Source organism: Cnephaeus nilssonii, assembly GCF_951640355.1.
Source record: "Cnephaeus nilssonii genome assembly, chromosome: 9".
NCBI classification, from domain to species: Eukaryota; Metazoa; Chordata; class Mammalia; order Chiroptera; family Vespertilionidae; genus Cnephaeus; species Cnephaeus nilssonii.
The window spans coordinates 56589844-56606706 of NC_137080.1; the positions used below are offsets into that span (position 1 = coordinate 56589844).

The 16863-nt window shown below is 39.7% G+C and overlaps 1 protein-coding gene across 2 annotated transcripts in view; it reads left to right on the plus strand.

The window, feature by feature from the left end:
- The window catches only part of UBE3D (ubiquitin protein ligase E3D), a 147197-nt gene extending 142889 nt beyond the window's left edge, over positions 1-4308 (plus strand). For both annotated transcript variants that reach the window (XM_079781509.1, XM_079781510.1), the window contains exon 10: positions 3799-4308. In XM_079781509.1, coding sequence (XP_079637635.1) covers positions 3799-3819 — 21 coding nt within the window. In that variant the 3' untranslated portion in view covers positions 3820-4308. The remainder of the gene's footprint in view (positions 1-3798) is intronic.
- The last annotated feature ends 12555 nt before the right edge of the window (positions 4309-16863 follow it).

Here is a 16863-nt window from a genome sequence, read left to right on the forward strand (position 1 = left end):
AATATAAAGTGCACACTCTCTTTTCCTATTGCAGAAATAACTGAACATGAGACATGCTTAGACAACAGTACATATTTAAAGCATAGTTTTAAATACCTACTTTTTAAAGTCTACAGTACCCTTTAAGAGGAACAGTTGTCTATGGTTATGCTACTTATTCTAAAGAGTCTTTTCTAGAGTCTGTAATTATTACAAAGCTCACATTTTCCAGTATTTCACAATTATATCTGTCTTATTTAGCACACCCTAAAATGGTTATGTAGCTTTTTATAAAAGGCTAATTTTATCTTCTGCAGCCTGCCTTGACAGCGTACCTTTCTATTGATTGAAATTCTAAATCTGTGCTGAGGAATAGAATTTCATAATATACATTTGTTAACGAAGATAAGAGAACATCAAAATGTGTTTAACATAAACGTATTGAAGCATTCTAAACTTAACATTTGGGCAGCTGTTCCATCGGCCTGGCCCTGTCTATTGTGGTTTAAGAAGATTGTAGATGGTGACTCAAAGCAGAGACCTTTATTTAGATGTCTTCACTCTCTCATCCTTTCCATTCCCAAGGGTCCAAATTCAGGGAACACGGCAGGGTCAGACCTCACAGCCAACATGGAAGAGTCCTATCTTCCCTAGTTTTTAATAATTACTTATACTTTTGTAACTGTATATTTCAGAAATGTAACAATGGGGCCTGAAGCTGTAACTGTACTGATATCCTCTGAAAAGCTTTAAAACTTTTGCTTTAGGGAATAAAAAAATAATAATAAGTGAAATATAGAGATTTTTCTCAGTGTCGTGGAACAAATAAAATTATCCTCTCTTAAAATAAGTGGCAGTTAGGGAAAGCAACTTTTCCTGTCATGGTTAAAAGCTAGGAACACAAAATCAGCATTTGAAATGATAACCCACAGTGTTTTAAATAAAAAGACACTAAAATGCATTGTACATTATCTGTTCCCAAGGATGATTGCAAATTCTTGTAATTGTGTCCTACAGAAAATACAGAATGTACTTGGCAGGTGGAACTATAAAAACCAGGGATGAAAAAAGACATATTAGGTCGAATTTTAAAAGTTTTCTTTTATGAGGGGCCTCCATTTCTGGTTACTTACTTTAGTCAGCTCAGCCTTTTATGTATTTGTGCTCCACCTTGAGTTCATAGTCACAGGCATGTAAAAGAAAATAAATCTTTGGTATTTGAAGCAACAATGAAGATTAACGGTCCCTAAACCTCTGCAGTTTTATCTCATTCATCTGTCAAATTACAGTGGAAAAATCATAGATTAGTAATCGAAGTTTCTTCCTAAGCCCATCCTTGATACTTCATAGCTTTGTATCCTGAGCAAGTCACTGAATTTTTCTGAGCTTGTTTCTGAGCTTGTACAGCAAAGTCAAATGCCTGCTTTATTTAAGTCACAGGGACTGTGCTGAGGATGAGAGGAGTCAAAATAGGCTTCATGTAAATGGTTTTACAAGTTCCAGGTAGGTCCTGTTATAATTCCCATTTTGCAGATGGGAGCAAGGCTGAGAGAGGCTAACAAACTTGTGGAAGGTCACACAGCTAGTAAATGTGAGACCTAATACTAAAATCCTATGTCTAAATTGCAGCATTTTCCAACATTGGCACTATTGATTGGGGGTGGGGGGCTGATAATTTGTTCTTGAGGGTGAGGGGTGCCCTGTGCATTATTGGATGTGTAGCAGCATCCCTATCTTCTGTCCCCTAGATGCCAATAGCATCCCATAAGTTGTGACAATCAAAAATATGTTCAGACCTTGCCACATGTCACCCGGCAGACAAAATCACCCAACATTGAGAAGCACTGGTCTGTGTGATTTCAGAGCTAAAGTTCTTAACTACTTTTATGATGATACTAGTGCCCCAGTGCACAGATTCATGCACATTGAAAGGAAATTAATTAGAAGAAATATTTAATATTGCTATTCGCCCTTTCTCTATAATAGAAGTGTCAACCAAATTCACGATCGACAATGACAGATCGAATCACGTGTGCGATTGGCACCAATGAGAGCTTTATATGTATCGCTCATGCGTGAGTCAACATTTATTTTTAAATTGCCAGTGCGCGTCATATGTACCGGCCGGTAAATTGGTTGGTTGGACGGACAGACAGATGGTCGGTCACTTAGCCTTTTATATATATAGACTTGTCAATGTCATTGTTCTTCTGAGTAGTTCCTGATTAGAATACTTCATAACAGCAATTTTCAGAATTAAAAACGAAATAACTAGTTTCATTCCTCATCTTTCTGGCATTGTCTTCTTTTGGAAGGTCTTTGTAAACTTCTTGTAGGCACACTATAGACACAAGCCAAAAGGCAGACTCAGCAGCCCCTAAATTCCCTTCCCCTGTAATTCTGTGATCATTCCCCAAGGTTCCTAGCCGGTCTCTCTTGAACAGCCCCTCTCATCTAAAATGTTTATGGACTCCTAATATCAGTTATCATCTGAGAGGCCAGAGAGAGAAACACATGCATTTTCATAACTATTACCTCATTTAATTTTCACAGTAAGCCATTGAGGTTTGTAACAGCTGTTCGTGTTTACATTTTATTTAGGAATCTTAACCTTTCTTCTTCGCATGCTCCTTCAACTTTGGTGTTCTCATTGCAGAACTTGATATAGAGACTCAGCAGGAAGTTGATATGGAAACTCAGCAGGTTCCTTTCTTGCCAGCACTGCATGAGGAGGAACATCCTTCTGAATTGCTCAACATAAAGCAGATGCTTTCTTCCCTGCATGATTCTTTTCCCTTCCACCTTAACAAGGGTCATTAAATGCATGCCTCCTTTAACTGTGTTCGGGGACTTACTAGTAAGAACCACTAAGAGTGGAATGCTGTTACTTCTGTTGCTTACTCTTTCCCCTCAGAAAGGCCTAGGCTGACCTTCTCAACCCTCCCATACTTCCCGGTCTTTATCTCTGATCTACATCCCAACTCTGCCTGATATTGGCACAGTCCCCAATTTATTATCACCCCTGAACCAAAACTTTCTAAACATTTATGATTGACTTTATGATGGTTTCTCTGTTATTTAAAACTAGTAGCCCTGCACACGAATCTATGCACCAGTAGCTCTCTGCAGCCCTCCTGTAGCTCTCCGCCCACTGCCCCGCCCTCCTGTAGCTCCGTGATCTGGTTGTTAGGCGGTCAGTCATTATGCCTCACGGTGTAATGGATAATTAGCATATTCCTCTCTTACTATATAGGATGATTGTGAAATTAGATGCATTTGATCTGGGCCTTATTAAATAGTCTGAACATGTTTTGTGCCTAGGCCTGTATGAATTAAAAAATTTTAAAACACTGTGTTTTAGGATTGATTGCTGCTGACAAGCACAATAAATATGATTGAGTGTGGTTAAAAGCATTGGCATGACCTGAGGAGAAGCTGGCATAACTGCCGAGAGTGACAAGGAGCTGGACTTGCCCAGGGATCTTTAGGATGCAGAATTCTGCTTATGGGAGGTCTGAGCAGCTATTTGAACCAATGGGAAAGAGAACTGGGTTACTTTACAGCAATACAACTTTAGTGTCAATTAAAGCTTTTATTTTTTTTTCTTTAAAGTGTGTGTGAATCATTTAAATTACTCTATGATTCATTTTAGAAGGACTAATTGGCTCCTTCTGTAAAATGGTTATGTCTGGCCAAAGAATCTTTTTAGATCAACATGCATCCTTATTGACCATACTTACCTGGTTCTGATTTGATGTGCATCAGCCATTTCATCATGTTAGATAAGTAAAGCACTGGGGGGTTTTCTTCCTTTTCCAGGTGGCCTTTTTGAAGATGTGACTGTGGGAGCCGAAGCATTCCTCTGCACAGCACGGAGCGCATGGGAGGCCGGCAGTCAGCCCAGTGAGCAGTGATTACAGGCAAGAGCCAGAGCAGTGCAGTGGAGTCTGAGTGTTGCCTGCAAATATTCTCTAAACTTCAAATCTGAGAAAGACCAAGGTGGTGAAGGAAGTCACCGAGGCAGGTTGAGATAAGTGTACAAGTTCAGTCTCTATTGCCACAGAGAAGAATGTTCAAATGTGTGCTGTGTCAGACCACCGGGAAGGCTACGAGCTAGCGGAGACCCGTCTGTCCAGAGTGGAATGCAGAGGGACTTCGCTGCTGGAATTGTGTTAACTGCCATAAATCTTTGGAAATAAACTTTCAAAGAACTTCTCAGGTTCATTTAAAACAATTTTTTAAAAAGAAAATATCGAATTCTGCATACCTTATTTAGAGGAGATGCTTAACAAATAAATGTTTGTTGAATAAATGATTATCAAATTAAAGGCTTTCCCACTTACGCAAACCTGCCTGTATTCCCTTTGTTCTTTATTTCCTTTACCAATAATATTGCAAATCAGTAGATAGATCTCGCTGGCATCCTGGTACAGAGTTGTCAAAATCCTCGTGTGCCCAAGCAGGTGGTGACGAGGTCATTGAATGAGAATGATAGAGCGAGCACAGCCAGCTCCTGAGTTTACAGCAAAGGTTGGAGACTTGCCTATTCTCACGGGAAGCCTGGACCAGAGCCAGGCAGCTCCTCCTTTCCCACTCCCCCTTCAGGAGGATGGTCTCTGGGTCTGCAGCTATACTTGCTGCTTATGGAGCCTATTAGCCTTAATCCTAGTCCTCAGACCACCAGTAGCTTTTATTTTAAAACCCTGGGTTTTCTGTCCCCTCATTTCCTAACTTAACACAGGGGTCACTGGCACTGTGACTTAGTGAAACTTTCATGACTTCTTCTTCCTTGTAGTTTAACCAAAACACATCTTCTGCCAGCAAGTAGTGGTCCAGCACTCAAATCCATAACTGGTGGACTGACATGGGAATAAAACTCATCAGTTTAATCTCGTGGAGTCATTTTATTAAGCACAGTTTGAAACATTGAAGTTCTTAGTAATATGTCCAAGACTTCCAGCCATAAAGGAGAATTTGTTTGGCTTCCCTTATGCTACTAAACTCCCAAACCCCATGCTGACTTTTTATGCTTTAGATTGCTCTCTGTCCTCTGTTGGTAGAGAGCAAGGTTTCTCAACCTGGGCTCTAGTTACATTTTGGACCAGATAATTCTTTTATTTACTTTTTTTTAGTGTTGCTTTCTTTTTAAAAAATTTATCTTTATTGTTGAAAGTATTACAGATGTCCTCCTTCTTTTCCCCATTGACCCACTCCCTCCCAGTCCCAATCCCTCCTCCCCCCCAGGCCTTCACTGCACTATTGTCTGTGTTCATGGGTTATGCATATCTTATGTAATAAAAGGCTAATATGCAAATCGACCAAACAGCAAAACGACCGGTTGCTGTGATGTGCACTGACAACCAGGGGGCAGATGCTCAACACAGGAGCTGCCCCCTGGTGGTCAGTGCACTCCCACAGGGGGAGCGCCCTTAGGCCAGAAGCCGGGCTTACAGCTGGTGAGCGCAGCGGCAGTGGCGGGAACCTCTTCTGCCTCCACAGCAGCGCTAAGGAGCAGTGAGCCAAGCAAGGAGCCGCAAGCAGGCAGGCAGTAAGGAGCAAGGGTCCCGGACTGTGAGAGGGCATAGGCCGGGCTGAGGGAACTCCTCACCTCCCCCAGTGCACAAATTTCATGCACCAGGTCTCTAGCATGCATATAAATTCATTGGTTAATGGGCCAGATAATTCTTTGTTGTGGGAGACTGTCCTGTGCTGTTGGGAAGAAAAATTTTTTACCCTATGCCCTCCTAGGTTCAATGGCTGGAGCTTACAACTCAAACTGATAAAAAGACAAATTAACAGAAAAAGAAAGTTTAATTACATACATCTGCACAGGAGTTTCAAAAGAAATGAGGCTCTAGGAAGCGACTAGAGGACTCAGGTTTATATACCATCATAGGCTAAACAAAGAAAAAGGAGGTTTGAGCTCCTAGGCAGGGAGAAGCAAGTCATAGGAAGGTGAGAGGAAGAAATGTGTGGTTACTAAGAGTTGTCTTATAGTGCAGGTGAGAGTTTCTCAGATGATGAGAGTTGTTTCCAGAAGTAGCTCTCTTCCTGGTGCAGAGTGGTCTTGACAAATGGAAATTTCCTGTATAAATGTAAGTATACTTTACAAAAGGGGAAATTCATACTTTGTTTTTTGGCTGTTAGGGGCGGTAAAAAAGATTTTCCTGCTTCTGCTGGTTCTTAGTTCTTTAGCTCAAAATAATGCTTATGCCAATTAATGCTTATGGCATATTTTGGGTTGACATTTGAGTCCCCTTCAGTGCATTGGAGGATGTTTAGCAGCAGCTCACCAGATGCCAGGAGCCCCCTCCCCAAGCTGTGACAACAAAAAGTGTCTGCAGACATTGCCCTGCGCGGCGAAATCAACCCAGTTGAGAACCACTGCTATAGCAGATATGTCTGAGAAACAAGATTTGGTGACTGATGGGGTTCAGGGAAGGCTACGAGCTAGTGGAATTTCATTTTTTTAACATGACCTTTTCTCCTTTCTTTCCTTTTGATTCAAACTGGCCTCATCCCAGCACCCTGTCTCACCTGCCTCCTCCCTTACAGGACCACCTCCTTAATCATTAAGCCTTCCTAGGAAGGAAGCCTCCGGTCTGTATTCCTCAGAGACAGTTTCAGTCAAACTAGAGATAACATCTAGGCCTCAGTTGTGTTTCAGCTCCAGGCCCAGAAAAGCAGTGAAACCATGGTGATGCCATGGCTGACAACAGGACCAGATGCAATGATCAACTCTCCCCTACCCCATCCTTGACCAATCAGTAGAGACCACTACCCTAACCCCCTTAGTCACCGTGATTAGTGATGACTATATAACACATCCCCTGGAAGCCAGGTCTTTGAGCATTAGCTCACCTGGCCCCGGCTTGGGCCACTTCCTAAAAATAAACCCTCACTTTCTTGGCTGCAAACTCCTGTTCGTGCCTTATTGGGCTTTCATGCACACAGGCAAACGGACCCTCTTTAGTCCAGTAACAATATGCCATTTGGCATATTTCTGTTTTGAATTAAAGTTACTTAAGAAGTGGGCAGTGCAAGAAGGACATTCTGACTTTCCTTTGTTCTCCTGAAATAAATCTCCCATGTGAAAGTTCTGATCCTTGTACCAGGAGGTAGAAAGACATCCTTATCACCAGAGATAGGGAATTCTGGACCAAAAGCCCTGCATAAACAAACCTTGTTGGCTTTTTTGTCTAATGTACTATCCCAAGCACAAACTCTTTGTCTTGTCAATTCTTCACAGATGTATTGTTTCTTTGTCTACCGGTACAAGGTATAAATAAAAGCTGCCTGGCTTTGGTTACTTCTTTGAGTCTCATATTTCTATGAGCTCCCATACATATAAATTTAAATGTTTGTGGGGGTTTTTTTATTGTTGTTAATATCTTACATTATTTTAATTGTTGGGCGAGCCAAAGAGCCTAGTAGGGAAAAAAGAAAAATTTTCTTCCCCTACAATTTCCTGTAGTTGTGTATTGCCAATGGTGCAGTCATTACAAAATCTGAGACATTTTCTAGCATGTGGCCAGGTTTAAGTATACTATTGCTTTCACAAATGAATGCTGATGAATACCTTTGTGTGTGAATATTTTTTAAGAGTTCAGTTTGTATTGATCTAATGTTGGAGACTGGAATAAATTAGATGAAGCAGAGTTCAGCCGGTGCATAAAATACAATGTTATTCTGAAATAGTTTTACTCTCTAGAAAAGAAAGACGTCATTACCATACTAATATTTGCCTACACTTTAGATGGTGAAAGTGCTCATGATTCAAAAGATAACTCTACCACTCAGCCCAACTAGAAGAATATTCTAATTTCCTAACCTTGTCTGTCTAAGTCAAGTTAGTCTAATGCAGTTAGACCCGCATAGCTCTGTCTGGGGTCTTAGGAAGAATAAGCCAATGGGAGTTAAGTCCAGCTCCCTTTTTATTCTTTTTTTTAAAGTATATTTTTATTGGTTTGGGAGAGAGAGATAGAAACATCGAGGAGAGAGAAACATCTACATTGATCTGCTGCCTCCTGCAGACACTCCCTACAGGGAATTGAGCCCACAACCCAGGCATGTACCTGAACCAGGGATCAAACTAGCAACCTCTTGGTGCATGGGTCGACTCTCAACCACCGAGCCACACTGGCCAGGCAGTCCAGCTACTTTCTGATGGCACAGATGGAGTGGTGGTGAGAAACTCTGAGGGAGGGTCAGGAGTAGGAGGAGTTCACATACACAGGACACAGATTTCTGACTACAGAATGCAGTTACTGTGTGTGAAATTGTATGTATCATGCACTTAGAATCTTGTCATGGTGAAGTTCTCAAGCTCAGCAGGCCTTTATTGGTTCTGAGCCAGTCTCAGAGTGAGCTGTTAACATCTAGAATCTAGTCACTGGGTAGAGAGGTTATATGAGGGTAATATGTCTGAACCCATGAGAGTCTACTTAATGGCCACAGGGAATGGGGAAAGAGGGTAAATGGAACCCTTTCTATTTTTTTTTTGTCTAAGTAAAGAGAAAATTGCTCTCGCTCCCTCTCTTTCTCTGCCTTCCTTCACCGAGAGAGCGAGGTGGAGACAGATATCCAGCATTAAATATATTTAAATTTAGTTAAACCACATCAGGAGGGCTAGAGAGAATAAATAGGCAGTGCAATCAATGTTGGCCCTTGGAAGTCATTCTACATTAGCTTCCTGTGTTTTGTGAATATAATTCCAGAATCTACTCAGTAATATTCCTAGATAATGGTACCACAGAATTTGGATATACCATTAGAGGCTATCAAGGATGAGAGGCATAGCAAAACACCACCAAATCCATTTTTTATATCTCTGAAAACTTAAATGCAATTAAATAAGTGGTTACTTATTTATTAACTCATTATGTCACTTAAATAAGTGGTCCTGTGAACCTATTCTCACATAGTATAATTACAGTACATAGATCCAGTTGAAAACTTCTATTGGCTATTTATTTTGGCAAACCAATTCCTTAACCTTTGTTACTTAATGTGTATTTTTGGAAGAACTACTACATGCCCGGGATAGTTATGAACACTGCAGATAGAACCAATAAAACAAAGTGCCTTCCCTCATGGAGCTTACATTCTCATGGGGAGGGCACAAACAGAAATGTGTATTTTATTATAAAATACTATGTTACATCATAATATAATTTATGAAAATAGTAAGTACAATAGGAAAAAGCTGGATAAAGGGAGGTGTGCTGTTTCAGACAAGAAGCCTAAGTTGAGCTTAAAGTAGATGTATAGTTATGGTACCATACATGGTCACAATATTTCAACTCCATCCAGAGTACCAGGGAGATACATTACTAAATGCCAACACATTGAGTAGAAGCCACAACCTTACATCATTTTCCCAAAAGTAGCTTGACTAAACAAAGATACGCCAGTATTAGCAAAGCTTGTTTGATTCCATTGATTACAGAAAACCTGACTAGAACCAGGCACTCAGATGTCATTGCCTTGCACTCACCACGTTGGTAATTAAGCCCCATCAGTAGCCCCTGGAGTAAAAAGTGCTGACAAGGTTAGATGGTTTTGCATGATAGATAAAGCCAGCCTCGTTGTTGTCCCAGAACATTTGTTCTCAGTATATAACAAAGATCAATTGGGACCCACTTTTCATTGTCATTCAGGAATGCAGGGATGACTACTACATCTTAGTCTGTACTTAGAAAATCATTAACGTTTATCTTATACATCAGAGGGGTGGTTTCCACTAATTGCTTTTCTAAGCATTCTACACATTCTTAAATTTTCCTAAATACTCAAGAGCACTCAGTGTGACAACATAACAATTTCTCTGTTTGCCTTTTGAGGGACGGTTCAGCTTTCATCTACTGAACCAGAGCTCATCATCATCCCTTAATATGGGGGCGGGGGGGGGGGGATGGGAGGAAGCTACCTGGAAATAAGTTATTTTAAGAGGTATTCTCTAGTTTTAAGAAAAGTGACAGGGAAATACTTGGCTCAAAACATTTTTAGAAGCATTCAACCTGTACTATTGTTCTTTTATAATATGGCTCCATTTGCATTCAGGAATAGACTAAGCCAGTGGTCGGCAAACCGCGGCTCGCGAGCGACATGCGGCTCTTTGGCCCCTTGAGTGTGGCTCTTCCACAAATACCACGTGCGGGCGCGCACATACAGTGCCATTGAAACTTCGTGGCCCATGCGCAGAAGTCGGTTTTCGGCTCTCAAAAGAAATTTCAATCGTACTGTTGATATTTGGCTCTGTTGACTAATGAGTTTGCTGACCACTGGACTAAGCCAATTTGTTTTCAGTCCTGTTATAGATAAATTAGAAAGCCCATTTTCAGGGCCTCACATTTCTAGGGCCTTTTGGCTGCAGCCATAATAAACAGAGTGCAGGAACTCTGTCCTAGCTCTGCCTCTTCATAGACACACTTGTGACCTGCCACAGCTTTTCTGGTCAGAATGGAAACTAATGGCAAGATGACTGCATTTTCATTATTCATCCTTCTCCCCAACTGTCCACAGCCTGGTTAGTTTCTTTCTATAAATCTTTCAATATTTTTATTTGCTCTCTTAATACTTTATGGATTAAAACTTTTTTTCTCTATTTTATTGGAGGCAAAGAGAGAGAGAAACTTTTATTGCCATAATTTGTTTCTATGTTCTATTAGTATAATGGTTGCAAATTTCAATACATCTACCAAAAACACCGAAATCAAGAACACTATAGTGAGCAACTTCATTTAATACAGTCGCAGAAGTATATTGGCCTATTTGGAGTTCCCGGATGAACCTTTCCTAAACTCAAAAAAATAGGACTTGTTGCCCTTTGTTCAGAATCTTTCCAGGCCTGAGGAGGCCATGGCAGGCTTTCTGCAGGCTTAAGCTGGGAAAGGAATTAAAGAAACAAAGCACTTTATAAGTGCACACGTAATAATGGAATCTCTACTTCACGGATTCTTAGGAAACCAGTGCTTGGGAATAGGAAACAGATCTTTCTAACCTGTACCTCTCCTAACATTTCCCAACCCCTCCCCAGCCCTTCCTATTGAATACTATTTCTAGGAAAATGAGCCAGAAGTGCCAGGCTTAGTTACTCTGTACTCCCTTCCAGAATCAGAATCAAGACTTAGGGGTTGGTAACTTGTATGGCCTCTTCACTTGAACCTTTCTCCTCATAGGAGGATGACTATCAAAATTAATCATTATTAGTCCATTGATAGATGAATGGATAAAAAAGATGTTATATGTACACAAAATGGAATATTACTCAGCAATAAAAAATAATGAAGTCCAGCCATCTGCAATAACATGGATGGACCTAGAGGGTATTATGCTAAGTAAAATAAGCCAGACAGAGAAAGAAAAATACTAGTTTGACCAGTGTGGCTCAGTGGTTGAGTGTTGACCCATGAACCAGGAAATTGTGGTTCGATTCCCGGTTTGGGCACATTTCTGGGGTTTTGGGCTTGAATTATCTCCCTCTCCCTTCCTCTCTGAAATCAATAAAAAATATTTTTTTAAAAAGGAAGATAAATACTGCATTTCACTTATGTGTGAAATTAATTTTTTTAAAACAAACAAATAAAACAAAAACAGACTCATAGAAACAAAGAACAAACTGATGATTGTCAAAAGGAAGGGGAGTGGAGGGATGGGTGAAAAAGGTGAAGGGGAATATAGTCAATAATATTGTGATGGCTTTTCATAGTGACAGAAGGTTACCAGATTTAGTTGGTGATTACATGGTAAGATATATAAATGTCAAATGTCAAAACACTATGTTGTACACCCAGAACTAATATAGCCTTGCATGCCAACTATACTTTAATAATAAAAAGACTACAGACCTAAAAAATATTAATCATTATTAGTTTTATGTTCCATAGTGTATATTAGACTTATACTTTCTAAAAAATAAGTTACTCAGTCATTCAGTCATAGCTTCTCCCCCCCCCAAATATTCTGAATAATAAACAACAAAGGGCACTATACATTTTTTCAAAGTTACATTTGATTATAAAATTTAATGTACATGTTAAGAAAGAATTCTTGAGATAAGGTAACAAAGGAATTGAAATAAAATTTCACCTTTTAATTCAATAAAATCTGAGAAGTAATGATGTCAAGAAGATGAGAAAAATTGGCCAAGGTTCTTCCTCATCTAGCACAGGCAGATGTTGTTTTATTGTTGATATTAAGAAAAAATAAGTTGAAATATATGTATATGTTTTAATTTAAAGAAATCAGTAAGTTGGAAAAGTATGTGTTAGAAATCACTAGGAGAAACAAAGAAAACTTGATCAATAAGATACATTTCCTATATAAACTTCCAATCCTGTGATAACTGTTCAAGGCAAGTTTAGAAGAGCCTGTTCCAATACATGTGTTTGTTTCTCTGATTTAGTCTATTAAGCCAAGGATGTTCTCTAAATTAAGGTTGTTGCCTATGGAACATTTGGTGGTTGTATTCCTTACACAGTCAAGAAAGTCATTAGAACTTGTTTTGATGGAATTAAAATTTAGAATGGACGTGAGAAAAACACCTGGGAAGAGAACCCTACAAGCAGTGAGTGATGATACCAAACCACTGATATGGACCCCAACGGTTGTAGGAGTCCAAAGATGCCCTTCCAGTGAACGTGGTCAGAGAAGGTGTCCTTGTTCAGATGGGGCAGGATTTAATGCGGGCTTTATGTGGTAGTTACACTTTGGGAAGACAGGAAGACAGAAACAGGGAGAACAATAGCATTTCAAAATGAGAAGAACATTGCGTTAGATTGGAGGAATTGAGACAGGACAGTGACTAAGATAGAAAAGAGTGTTCATCAGAATGTGAAAGGCACAGGAAACCAGAGAACCCTGTCCTTCCTTTTGATTTCTCAGGGATCAAGCACAACATGAACAGAAAGCACATTTTTCTTTTGTGCCCTGAGGTCCTCCTGAGCGCTAGGATGTAGACGTAGTGGTTAAGAGCGAGAGGGCTCTGCTGGCAGACTGCCTGGTTTGAAATGTTGCCTACCTGTGCAATCTAAGCAAGTTCCTTAAACTCATCTTTAAAATGAAGTTTAAAATATGGCATCTATCTCATAGGGGGTTTGAGTATTGCATGGATTCATGCAAGCACAGTGTTTAGAACAGTGCCTGGCACACCGGGCATGGTACGTTTTAGCTATAGTTATCCTGTGAATTTGCTGTTCCTTGCCACTCCTCTTCCCTTTGCCCATGAAATTTATTTTCTGAGATTTTTAAGCAGGGGAAGGACACGGAGAAAGTGATGCATTATCAAAATTAATCTGATGGCAGACCACAAGGTAGACTGAGAAGAAGAACGGAAGACCTACTACAAAACAAGAAGAGGTTTTCCACTTCCCAGAACTGTCAAAGAATGTCTTGACCAAATGCCTTTGCAGTGCTTTTTCCTATTCTGCTTTTAAATCTTTTTGAAGGCCATTAAAAGTACAATAGGATCCATACTTTTCCACTTGCAGTCAGCTTTGATCTAACATGGGACAGGGTAACCCATTGTAAGCATTTTCACAAAGACCTTTTAAAATGAGTTCTTTTTCAAAGTCCTCTCTTGAGAGCAGAAAAGCTTTCCCAAAAATCTTTAAATGAGGAAAGGAATTCAGCCCAGAAGTTTCTGACCATGATCCTACAGGGAAGCACTCTGGACAAAAGTTCAATTTACCTTTCATATAATTTCCAAAAGTACCAGGAATCCTTTTTCGTTTTTGTGTCACTGTTTCTCAGGAGAACAAGGCAGAGTCTTCACTTCCCTTATAATCTTAATTCTCTTGTGTTTTTTCCCTTCACTTATTTCAGAATTATGCTGTGAGGTCACAGCAATATAAAATATGAATAGTCAGCCCGAAAGAGCGCAGATAGGAAAGAAGTTGTGGAATATGTTACTAAATTTCAGATAGATGATCACTTTTCTTCCGAGAGAATAATTCAGTGTATAGTTGAAATGAATTAGCACCTAATGTTTGAGTAACCCATGTTTATATAGTCTAGGTAGTCCACTCCAGCATTGGGGAATAGACAGATGGGGTCAGATGAGCAGAAATCAATCATATTTTTCTGGTGCCCTAGGGGGTGCTCATAAGTATGACCTGCTATTTATCATCATCTATCCCATGGCACCTGCCATTTCCTTCTTTTTTTATTTCATTTTTATTTTTTATGCAGCATCAATTGGTGCTAAGATGTGCTCAGTGGGGCTGTTCTGTGATATGTGCTACCTCTCCTTCCCAGATGCTACCAATGGAGCAAAAGGGTGGGATAGTCTTAGAAACTTGGAGAAGCCAGAGTTGCACTGTGTACAGTGCAGAAATAGGGAGAATGTTGACTCCCTCCACTTTGTGTCCCACTTACGACTTGGATCTTACAACAGTGTTTCCCTGCATCCCAGTGTCTATTATTATGGAGTTTTTAGTAAAATTTGCTTTATCAATTTTTAAAATTTGAAATTCCTACCCCAGCCCAGTGGCTAGACAAATTTTGAGTACCCTACCATAAAATGTCTTTTTTGAGCCCAGCCCATATGCAGAAGTCTCTCTTTTTTTACATGAGTTTCTCCCAGGAAGTCTCTTGGTCCCTCATATAAACAGACTTAAGCCAAAAATTCCAGACGTTAGCACTATTTGGGTTCAAACTGGAACTCCAAATACATTTATATTTTTGATGATTCTACTTTTAAAGAACTACTGTAACATAAGCATTCACCTTTTTTTAATGTTTAAGTTTTCAAGTAGTTATACTGAATTACTAAGTTTGTGGCCATGGTTATGGTGAAAGTTTGTTGCATCCAATGGATTTTTGCAAATATATCCTGTCCTAGAAAAGCTGTCTTCTTTATATCTTAGGTCATTCGATTTTATTTTACAGAGAAAATTGATCTGAAGCAATACTTTCATGTGAAGTTCCCAACTGAACTTCAGGATCAATTTAAAATGATTCTTGTATTTTATTTTGTGTAATAAAATTAAGCAACAGTTGAACTTTTGAAGGGCGAGAACCCCTTGAGGGCACGTCCTATGTTTTATTCATCTTCTTAACCCTGTGCCTAGCATAATGCCTGATGCAGAGAATGCATTCAATAAGTATTGGCTTCATTAATTACTCTGTTGGGGACATTAATATTGGAAACCTGGAAAAGTTGGATCAATAGGGCATGATCGATTTGAGTCAATCCATTCTTACAAAATGTTTATGCATCTCTCTGACTATTAAAAGTTTCTACATCCTTCCAGGTTTAGTTCCTCTCAGAAACATGTTTCTTATCGGTCCCAGCTCAGAAATATATATTTTTTGAAAAAATATTTTTCGAAAGTAAAATGATTAAGTCTTTGGTCATTTTGGAAATGCAGTGAAGACATTCACCTGTGGCCATAAAATGCAAATGAAAACTCAGCCTTGATGTCCTGAGATGAATGTAATAAACAGATTCACAAATCCATTCTGTGTCCTGACTCTCTCCTGTTCTGCCTTGGAAACTTTGGGTAAAGTGGCACTTTATCTCTTATTAATTCCAAAGATGACAGTCACAGGATTTCATTGTCTAGTTAGTGGGAGCTGCGTTCTCTGATTAGCTGCCTTGCCCTTTTTGAAGCTTTGATTTATTGGGGCAGAGCAAGCACTGGCTTTTGTATGTGCTGAAAGGAAACTAGGGTAAGGAATAATTTATAGTTCTCTCTTTGCAGCTGAAAAAAAAAGTAAAGGTTACTTTCATTATATTGCTATAGGAACTGTTCTAAAACAAAAGAAAGATACTGTATGTAATAAGACCCATCGAATGACATCGAGATACTATTTCAGTTAACTTTAAAAAATTGTTAAAATCATATTTTGAAGCAGAAGGGCCCTGCTGAACTCTTATCTTAATTTCACAGAGAACAATGTCTCTTCCAATTTGGCATCTGGGCTGAGCAGAGTAGCATTTCTGCAGCTCCCAGGCACGTTCCATTTGGCAACACGAAGCTGGTGGTAGCACTTCTCACCTGGGAAGAGGCTGCCAAAGAGGACTCCAAATTAGAAGTGCCGGTGAAAAGGTTCTCAACTACACACACACACACACACACACACACACACACACACACACACACACTAACAAATGTTCTACGTTACCAGATTTGTTGGGGCTTCCCAAGCTTTTGTTTTTCTGCTATTTATATTTGATAAAGCCTGTTTTTTGGCAAGGTGTTTTGCAACATGAACTTCACAGAATCAGAGCATTTTCTGTAAGAGAATAAGGTCTGGACTTTCCTTTTCCAGCCAGCCAAGACTGTTTAATCATCTCAGTGAATGTGCAAACTCTTCCAGTATGGTGGATAATTCCAAATTCCAACCCTGGCTCCAAGAGTCAAGAGTAGCTAGAATTTCAAGATCTTGAGTAGAGAGTAGGGATGAATTCTATTGGAGGATGGGTTGAGGTGAGGGTGGGAGAGCATTCCAATCAGAGAACAGCAGCAGGGGTAAATGATGGGTTTGTTTGGGAATGAGAAGTCATCTGGTTTACTAACAGGTCACACTTTTAGGCACTTACAATAATGCCAGCCACTAACTCATTTATTTGTCAAAACATTATGTAGAAGATACTTTTCATCATCACCATTTTATAGTTGAGGAAACCGAGGCTTAGAGAAATCCAATGACCTACCCAAGGTCATAAAGCTAGAGAGTGACAGAGCTAGTATATGACTCTAGCTTGGTCAGATCCTGAACATGAGCTCTTAACCACGGTGTTTTCTGTAACTTTTCAGTTATGATGAGAAGAGGGTCTTTCTCAAGGAGGGGAGGGATAGTCGAGAAGTGACTAATAATCTGGAAATTGTAGAGCATTCAGCCTCTTTTTCTAATAGCTTATCTGATATCTCTACATGA